We start from the raw sequence: 10,860 nt of genomic DNA, 5'->3' as shown, positions 1-10,860 counted from the left end.
TAATAGTTTTGCAATGATGTTAAGCTATTTGTACCACAAAAGATTTAAAATTCTGTGTGGTTGTCTCTTTTAAGTTATTTAAGTTCTTTGTTACTAACCAAAAACTACATCTAATAGTTAATAGAAATGAATATAATTAAGTACATCATATTATATGACAAAGACCAACTCTCATTTACCTTTTATTTTGTGAAAACTCTCATATTCTCTTTAATACTATGTTCAAATAAACTTTCTTAGCAATAGGTTAAGAATGAATTTATGGCTTTAACAAGTGTTTAACTCTCTTTTTCTATATGTACATAAAATTGTTTAAAACCCAAATTTTGATAAACTTAGTCTGGCAATTGATAAATGTGAGACAACAAAATTTAGAATCTAGTTGTGATATTGAGATCCGAGTAGCGAGAGATGCTTTGGTAGTTTGGTTAATTACTTAATTACATTATTATAATTGTCACGACGGAAGTAAGATGCATGACCAGGTTTACTGTCTCTCCAAATGTTCATACACCATTCTCAACTCTTATTAAAAAAAAGTCTTTAAAATTATTTCTATCGAGAATCTATTTTTTTAGTGTTTTTTTAATTCATATTAAACTGAAGCATATAGCTGTCCAATTATATAACAACGCTTTTAGAAAATAAAGGCACACAAGGGACAAGGAATAATTTATATCATCAGTCGTCGCATACATTGTTGAGCTTTGAGAAGTACAAACAGGCAGAGTGTGATTCTTTTAAGGGAGTACGCAGTCACGCACTATCTTAAATGAAAGATTCCTTCTATTAATATTACAAATGATTAATAAATTTAAGCAATGAGGAATTGGTAGTGATAAAGAATTTAGATAGTATGCATTAAGTCATTTCCTCAAACTTTAAAGTTATTATTGTTCCCAAAAAATCATAAACATTTTATTTTATTCAATCCTTGGAAATATTTTGGTATCAGTGAAGGAGGTTTTTTTTTTAATGGTTTGAGAGCTTCTTTTTCATGAATCATTTTATCTATTTTCAGGACTACATTCAAAATTTCTAATAAGGTGAAAATAAATTATTTATCACTTAAATCAATAATTATTAATATAAAAAATGATTTAATAATTAACGAGGTATGACAATTTCAATTTGTATTTTGAGTTAACATAAATAAATTTTATTTCTAAAATATGCTAAGTTGATATAAGAAAATTATTTTTAAAATGATGTATACGAAATAAAATATTTTATGTTATAAATAACTTATAATTAATAATACAAAATATATATTCTAAGACAGCTTTCAATTTTTTTTTTTCAAAAACAATCAAAACCTTATACTTTCAAATAATGATATGAATGCTTCGTTGAAGTTATATTTAGTAAAAAAAGAAAATATTTTAGCACACTAATTTTAGACCTTAAAAATATAGTAATCTAAGCTATAAGTAATAATCTCTTATACATTCCTTCCATGTGATTGTACACTTTTCCTCTTTTTTATTTTAATACACTCTTTTAATACACTTTTCCTCTTTTAAAATATAGCGATATTGGACATATTGGATTCTGTTTTTTTTTTAAATGTTTCATAAAATTATTTCTTAGAATTATGAGATTAATATTTCTCATGTTATAAGAGATAATTTTATCTCCTACATATACACAAAAGTATGTGGGCCCATGTGGGCCACATGAAAAGATGAGGGAGAAAAAAATATAGGTCTCATATACTTTTATGTGTGTGTTGAAAATAAAATTATCTACTATAAGTTTACATGAGAAACAAAAATCCCTGTAATTATTCAATAAAATGTAAATGTCTAAAAACTTGTTTGATGACTATTGTTTTGATAATAAATGATAAAAGTTGATATGTTCCGGTGACATATGATAATTTAAAGTGAGAATCATTTCATGAAAATAAAAATGAATAAAATGTTGTTTATTCTAAAAATAAATAAAAACATTTTGTAAAATAATAAAATTCAATCAACAAGTTTTATTTCCTAATAACAGAAAACTATTCTCTGTTGATTATTTTTATAAGTTTGCGTTCTTTACAGTTGTAAAACAATCATATATAGACAATTTTAATCATAAAAGTTGTCATAATTTTATTATAAAAAATAATTATATGAACGGAAAATTATATGAGAACCGTTGGACACCTTGTACGGTTATTTTTTTAAGTACAGCCAATCTTGTTTTTATTTTTACACCTATAATTTCACACTTATCTTTTATATCTATTATTATTTTTTAAACAAGATTAAATTATCTCACTTGGCTTGTCTTTCTCTTTTATCCCAAAAAATAAAATAAAATGATAAGCGTAAGGAGGAGTATAAAATTTTAGGTGTAGATAAAATATTTTCCATTGAAATGCGATAAAAGACATCTCACGAAGCAAATGATACTAAGAGAAGTCAATAAGAACTAAAAAGAAAAAAAGAAACAATGCAGCAAAAAAACTGAATCAAAAGAAAAAAAGTATAAAAAGCAAAAATATTGTTTTATAGTACTTAAGTGTCTCCATAATTGCTGAAGCAGACATGTTCACCCCCACAAATTGTAATTTATGTTAATATTTTTACGGAATTTTTTTTTAGACAGGCGGCTTTTATTTTTTTTACCCCCTTTTCTTTTGCCTGCTGATAGTGACAAACTGACATGTGCTAATATTATATATATTTTTTTGCATATTTTTAATAAATTATTAAGGCGATGTTATTTTCATCCAGAATAGTTCTTATGCGAACTACATATACAGTTGATTAAACGTCTTTAACACTTAAAATCGTTTTTTTAAATAGAATGTCTTTTGTATTTAAAATGAAAAATAATTTTATAAGTAAATTCTAATAATTCCAATAAGGATACTGTTAAATCTCTCTTCATTTTTCCTTCTTTTTTTCTGTTTTTCTATTAGCTTAAAAATAATTAACTCACTTAAATGTGTTATTTTGAATATTTTTTTTTGAAAATTACTTTTATATATTTTTAAACATATTTAGATGAGTTAAAAAAAATGAAGCACAAAAAAGGATTACTAGTTTTTAATCTCTTTTTTTTAAAAAAAAAATCTTAAATGAGATTGCGTAAACAAAAACTGTTAAAACTCATCCGGACAAGTCCAATGAGGATTGAATTCCCATCCAAGTTAATTTATAAGTTGCCAAAAAAATTAAAAACAGTACCTAATATGATTTGGCAAAAATAAATTTCGGTCATTCAAAAAATACAATTAATAATGATCATGAAAAGATTAATTACATTAAATTCATTTCTTTTATTAAATTTTATGCGACATCAATTTGAACCAGTTTAGTGTCATTTAATTTTAAATATTTGAAAGATAAAATCTATTTTAATTTTTTTTAAAAGAACTTTTTCAAAAAAAATACTTACTAATTAATGTAAATTGAGAAAATAAATATTCACGTGACTTAAGTGTGTTTGCATGTAAGTTTAGAAGAAAAAAGAAGTTAAAAGGGGAGGGGGGGGGGGGGGGGGGGGGCAGAATTATTTTAAAGGCTAGTAATTCCCACCTTTTAAAATAAGCGAAAGAATAAGTGGTTTTTAATATATTTTTTTAATATAAATACTTCTAGAAATCGATACTATTTTTTTTTTAAAGAGAATAAGTAATTATCTCTTTTAAGTCTATTTGAATGAACCAATTAGATATCTTAAATATTTGAAAGACGAAATTAATGTTATTTATTTATTTGGGAAATAAAAACAATAGCTTATATTAATTTAATGCATTCATAAGTAGGAGTGTAAATGAATCAAGTTATTTATGAACTATTTGAAAACAACACCTTATATATTTGTATCACTTAATAAATTATGTTTCTGTTTAGTGAATTGTAATTAATTGACTTTGGTGTTTTAATTTCTTTCGATTTTTTGTTTTATATTTTAGTATGAAAATGTCTAATAAAAAATAAATTAATAAACTTAAAATTATTTCAATATTAATTTCGCAAACGAAAATAATAATAAAGTTATAAACTAATTAGAAAACAAAGCTTAAACTTCATATTTTCAAACAAGACAAACCTAAATTTTAAATTTAAATAAATAAATAAGCTAAGGTATGTTTTTATTTTTTATTTATTTTTCAAGACAAATCCAAGCTTCAAGTATACTTCAAATATTTGACTTGACTCATACTAGTTTATGAACAAGGTTATATTTACAAATTTTTATAAAGGGTTTGTTTTTTCTGATATTACTTTAGATAACTTTATCTAATGTTCATCAAAACGACGTCGTTTTGGGACGGAAATCATGATATTTTTGTAATTTTAATTTATTTCAGGGTTATAATAGTCTTTATCACTCTAATTTTTTAATTTTTCAACCCAAAATGACGTCGTTTCGATGAACATTAGATAAAGTTATCTAAAGTAAGATCGGAAACTTTTTTCCGTTTTATAAAATACGTATAGTACATATTATTTATAATTTGAATATATAAACAAAAAATTTATATACTTGCAAGGCTATTGACATATGTGAAAATGTTCCATGCGCGCCGCCCGAGTTTTTATTTCCCCCACTCTCGGTTTGCCGCCTCGCCCATCCCAAATTAGGAAGCGGCAACCGCGTAGTCTCTACATCATTATATACTATTATACTATATAATATCAACAAATTGCCTTAATTTGTATTCCCTCTCAACAAGAAATTATAAAAATATATCTATTTTCGGCTCAACTTTGATCACATACACATTGTCTTTCCCCTGCTAAATAATTAGATTCTTTTACGATGATTCCTCTCCATGTTATTTTCATTTGTCTTTTAGTGGCTGAATAGCGCTAGTATGTGAATATTCATGAATATTATGAACAACACATATTTATTTGATACAACCAATAAAAAATATATTATAATAGCTTAAAAAGGACTTTATTGTTTTTTTAAATTTTAATATTAGAGTGATTAACTTATAGTAATTATAATAAGGGTTTGTTTTTTCTAAAGTTAGTTTAGATAACTTTATTTAATGTTCATCGAAACGACGTCGTTTTGTGGCGGAAATCAAGGTATTTTTGTAATTTTAATTTATTTCAGGGTTATAATAGTCTTTATCATTCTAATTTTTTAATTTTTCAACCCCAAAACGACGTCGTTTCGATGAACATTAGACAAAGTTGTCTAAAGTAACATTAAATACTTTTTTCTCTTATAATAATGACCAGTTTTACATTTGTTTGTATATAATAATTGGGCATTACTTTTCTGTAACTATGGTAGAGAAATAATGCCTACCACAGAAATATTCCTTTTTTTTTAAAAAATAACCCATCAATGCAAGAAAAAAAGTGAGACCCACTGAAAATACATTATGTGTGGCAGAAAACTCTTTGGATAGTAAATGCAGAAATAATTTTCTGATAATAATTCACATGATTTATTATTTTTATATCAATTTAAGGTGATATTTATATTTTTTTAAAAGTATATTGAATTTTTAATTTGTACCTTACGGAAAAATATGTAAGAGAAGTGAGGAATACGACTCCAAATGAAGATCTTGAGTTTATATACTCCATATAATCATACAATTGAGACTCCCATGTCCTGAAGCATCTTCTCTGCCAGCACTAGGCTCCTGAGAGTCTAGTTCCAGAGATGGTGGCTTCATCAGACAACTCCACAGTGAGTGGCACATTAGAAGATTTACTTGACCTCGAGCAGAATGGCCACAACAACAGGGCTCAGTGGGTGCTTAATACTCCACACCCACCATGCATTCTGCGTCAGGTCTTGGACAACATCAAGGACACCCTCTTACCTCATCCTACTAGAAACATTTTCTTCTCTCTCAGGAATCAACCTTCACCCAAACTAGTCTTCGTGTTGTTACAAGACTTGTTTCCCATCCTTGGTTCATTCCAAAACTACAATGTACAAAAGTTCAAGAGCGATTTCATGGCGGGTCTTACTCTTGCAAGCTTAGCCATTCCCCAGGTTCAGCTATAAACAAAAATATAGTCATATTTTTTTTTTAAGGTTACTCGTTTCTGCTGTCACTGAATATGAAAAAAGTTGCAACAAACCTATTAACACTAATATACGGAGTTATATCCTTGTAGAAATAAGTGTTGTTGTAAATTTTCTGATCAGAAACAAAAGAGCTATTAAAGTTTTTTTTTTTATTCTTCTTCTCATAAGCACTATATAATAAACCCAACTAATTAGTTGAAATAATGAGAAGGAGTAAATTAAGGATAATTAACACTGAAAAATTTATGATTCGCAATGCACTTGATTATAGTATTTGAATGTCATTTGATGAGAAGCAGAGCTACATGAGAGTGAGGCCTATTCCTAGTATATTATGTTCATCACTATTATAATGACGTTCTATTCATTGAATTAAAATGGATATGCTTTTGTCTTGCAGAGTATGGCAAATGCGACTTTGGCGCGGCTAAGTCCTGAATATGGCCTATGTAAGTTGTATAAATAGTGATATATTTTCTAAATGGGAAGGCACATTTATTCTAAAAATATCGTTAAGGTGAGGAATTATATTATATAAATAATAGAGCTTGATTTACTCAGATACAGGGATTGTCCCACCTCTTATTTATGCGTTGCTGGCGAGATCAAGGGAAATAGTGATAGGGCCCGTAGCGGTGGATTCACTGCTTCTTTCCTCAATGATTCAGACATTGAAAGATCCCATTCATGATTCTATTGCTTACACTCAGCTTATTCTCACCGCAACTTTCTTTGCGGGTATCTTTCAAGTTGCTTTCGGTCTCTTTAGGTAAGTGCCATCCTCTTATTCTTATTCCCACTGATGGTTTGATATGGTTTATGGATACAAGTGTTGAAGTTGACAACAATTAGTAGTCAGTTTCGCTTAAACATTTTTTTAGCTTCTCTTTTTTTTTTTTTTTTTCTTTAAAAGGGAAAACCAAACCATATGATTTTTCGTAAAAATTCTTAAAAAAAAAATAGTTATTTCAATGAAATAAAAAACATAAAAGTAATTTTTTTTATTTATTTATAAAAAGCTCCCAAAAGAAGCTTTCAGCTATCAGCTTTTACAACACACATGCCATTTGTGATCATTTTTACCTATCAAGTGTAGATCATATGGGTCTCATGCTCAAGTTATTAAAATTATTTATTTTTTCATATTTTAGAATATTGAATTTTTTAAAAATTATTTATTTATATCAGTAAGTATTTGATAAATAAAAATTAATTAATTTATAAATATGTTATTTATATATTGATATATTAATATATAGATATATTTATTTTTATTTTTAAGTACATTGAAATTAAGTATTTATCAATTTTTTAAAATTTGTCATTTTATTTTTAAAATAATATTAGTATTTATCTAAATTTTATTTAATAATATGAAAATTTATAATTATATATCATTTATATTAATTTTAACTTGAATTTAAAAAAATTAAATTAAAAAAGTTATATAGTCTCCGAATAATTTGAGCTTTATTTTTAAAATTTTTATTTTTAATTTTAACTTTTAAGTTAAAAAAAAGTCAAACAGAGTATAGACATAATGAAAGTTGATAATCATCTTCACAAGAATCATTTTAATATCAAATTAAAGTAAGTAAATAAATAAACGAATGATATGGATTCAACTAATTAATGATTAAGATTCCGGTACTAAAATTTCACTATAATTACCAATTATGGTAAAATACCCGTTTGTTTATATTTATTTAAGAAACTTTTTTTTTCCATTAAAACATATGCTTAAAAAGTTTTATTATAATTAGATAATAATTATAAGTCTTTTGAAAACGAACATGTGTTGCTTGGAGTGGAAGAAACTGAATCTCTTAAGCATACATAAGTTTGATCTTAGGATTATGTATATGAAAAGCAAATTTTTGGAGTGGGTCCGCGCTTTCTAAACCTGACCGTATTCTGGAATATTAATTTTTCATTTTATGAATGAGAATATTAAGGGAAACCAAAAAAAAAATTAAAATAAGTCTTTTGAAAACAAAAGCGAAAATTCCAAAAAAAATAAAATAGTTTTAATATTTTTCTCAAAAGTTAGAGCGAATAGTCTTTGAAAAAAAAAAAAAAAAAAACTCTAGAAGAATCTATACCATAAAATTGTTTTTTGTTTTTGTTTTCCTTCAAAACTTGTCCGCATGCACCTATTGTCAATAGTTCTTTACTAATGTTTCATTACTTTTTTTCAAGGTAAGTAGATTATGTATTGTAATTCAATCCCCTTTCTCACATAAAAAATAATGTATTAAGATTAAAATAATATAATTCTCATGGTTATTACATTAATCAAAACCCATTACGTTTTGTGAAAGTCATTGACTCCTTAAATGATTAAGTGCCTATTTGAGAGATCTTTTGTTTAGCTCATATTTTCCTTCTAAGTAAAAATTAAGGCCAAACAAGCGTTTCCAAAAGCTCTTATAACAAAAGAAGAGCTTTAAAAAGTCAAAAGCTCTTAAAGGAGTTTTTTTTGAAGTTGTATCAGTTTTTCTTGAAATAAATGTTTTTTTTTATGGGTTTGTTTTTTCTAAAGTTACTTTAGATAACTTTATCTAATGTTTGTCGAAACGACGTCGTTTTGGAGCGAAAATCATGGTATATTTGTAATTTTAATTTATTTCAGGGTTATAATAGTCTTTATCATTCTAATTTTTTAATTTTTCAACTTCAAAACGACGTCGTTTTAGTGAACATTAGATAAAATTATCTAAAGTAACATTAGATACTTTTTTCCCTTTTTTTATTTTTGAAATGAATAGTTTTTAAGCTAAATTTTTTATATAATCATAAAAAAACTTGTAGCTTTTTTTAAAATTTTTTTTACCTTTAGCTTAAAAGTAGCTTTAAACTTGAAAAAAAGAGATACCAAACAAGCTCTAACTATCTATAGTTAACAATTCCTAAGTTCAATTATCAGAGGTTTTGTTGTTTGGATTTCATCTCTCAATGTATCACTCAATTTCTGAAGCATATGAGTACCTACATATAGCACGCAATAATAATATTATAATTGAATAAAAAATGGTAATTTTAATCAACAATTATTAATCTAAATGGTAAGAAGCTTATGTCTCTTTATATGTAAGAGTCTTGTTTCTAGTTTAATTTTGTATTTTAGTCTTTCTAAGCCTCCAACTCTTTGATTTTCTGATAAGGATAACGACTACTTGATTATTGCTGTGAATTTTGGGATTCGAATAAGGTTTTGGGTTTGGAAGTCGCTTTTTAAACTTCCCATTAAAGACTTGCACAATTTAATTCAAAATCTTGTAAAATGTACTTGAAAATTCAAATAAAATCATAAAATAGATAAAAATCTAAATAAAATTATTTAAAATTAAATAAGAATAGTAAAATTCGTATATTTGCTTATTAATTATGGCATGTCTCAGCATCTTTGTCTCATTTTACAGGCTTGGGTTTCTGGTGGATTATTTTTCCCATGCCACGATCGTGGGCTTCGTAGCAGCAACTGCCGTGAGCATTGGACTACAACAATTACAAGGGTTATTTGGTATCATCAAGTCCACCAATAAAACTGATTTAATTTCCGTGGTCAAAGTTATTTGGAGATTCTTCAAAGACCATGTAAGAAGGACTGTACCCAAGCAAAGCAAAACAGAACATTGAATTTGATTTTTATAGAACTCTCAGTTCATTAACTTTGCAAGTAAATTACTTTTTAATTTTCTTTCACTGACCTTTTTCAGTCAGGGTGGCATCCTTACAATTTTATTCTTGGATTCTCATTTCTCTGTTTCATCCTATTTACTAGGTTCCTGGTTAGTAACATTTTATTATTATTATTATTATTATTTTACGAGGAAGGTTATATTTACAAATTTTTTATTTACACTAAGTATAACCGGTCATACTTAGTGTAATTTGTAAAAAAAATTTGTAAACAGATCATTTCTTTTATTTTACTATAGTAATGTTAGAGGAAGCTAACTAATTATTCACTTGTGTTTCATTTTCTATCTGACTAAAATTAAACTATTCTTGGATATCCAAACAGGGGAGAAGGAACAAGAAACTCTTCAGGTTGTCATCCATTGCTCCTCTCATTTCAGTTATTGTATCATCAGTGATTGCATATGGAGCAAATGTTCATCATCAAGTGAAGGACTACAGAGTTGAAGTTGTAGGACCAATCAAAGGAGGTAGCTTGAATCCAAGCTCATTCTACCAGTTACAATTTGATGCCAAACTTTTGGGTCCTTTGATCAAAATTGGGTTGACAGTTGCTGTTATTTCACTCACGGTAGGGCTACCCTTGATTAATATTCAAACTATTTTTGTTAATTAATAATTAATCTTTGATTATGGGAGTGACATTTCTGTTGTACAATCATAGGAAGCTATTGCTGTTGGTCGATCATTTGCATCCTTAAGAGGTTACAATCTTGATCCCAACAGAGAAGTTGTATGTCTTGGCCTAATGAACATTGTTGGATCCTTCACTTCTTGCTATGTTGCTACAGGTAAATTGCTATGTTGGTGTGGTGAATTTGACGCATTTTTGTTTCTGCAGAACAATTCAATTTTTTGGGTTGATGCCAAATTTAGAAAAGTGTTTGCTAATATATATATACACCATGAATAAACCATGCAGGTTCTATGCCACGCACTGCTCTAAATTATAATGCAGGGTCTGAAACAATGGTATCGAGCGTAGTGATGGCACTAACGGTCCTTGTGTCACTTAAGTTTTTCACAGGGCTCTTATATTTCACTCCAAAAGCGATCCTAGCAGCAATAATTCTTTCGACTGTACCAGGACTCATTGACCTTAACAAAGCATATGACATTTGGAAAGTTGATAAAATTGATTTCCTTGCTTGC

The 10,860-nt window shown here is 27.1% G+C and overlaps 1 protein-coding gene across 1 annotated transcript; it reads left to right on the top strand.

The window, feature by feature from the left end:
- Window positions 1–5,631: 5,631 nt before the first annotated feature.
- LOC133283680 (early nodulin-70-like) lies at window positions 5,632–10,854 on the top strand (the record flags this gene model as incomplete). The annotated part of the gene is made up of 8 exons (XM_061480576.1): window positions 5,632–5,970; window positions 6,407–6,455; window positions 6,568–6,775; window positions 9,429–9,603; window positions 9,726–9,797; window positions 10,034–10,279; window positions 10,373–10,499; window positions 10,631–10,854. Coding segments are annotated over exons 1-8 (1,440 nt in total), but the record flags the coding sequence as incomplete, so codon positions are not given.
- Window positions 10,855–10,860: the final 6 nt, after the last annotated feature.

This window comes from Gastrolobium bilobum, unplaced genomic scaffold (assembly GCF_033153095.1).
Source record: "Gastrolobium bilobum isolate Gb01-03AN ecotype WA unplaced genomic scaffold, APGP_CSIRO_Gbil_v1 utg7888, whole genome shotgun sequence".
Taxonomy (NCBI): Eukaryota; Viridiplantae; Streptophyta; class Magnoliopsida; order Fabales; family Fabaceae; genus Gastrolobium; species Gastrolobium bilobum.
This window is presented reverse-complemented; position numbering and strand designations above follow the sequence as displayed.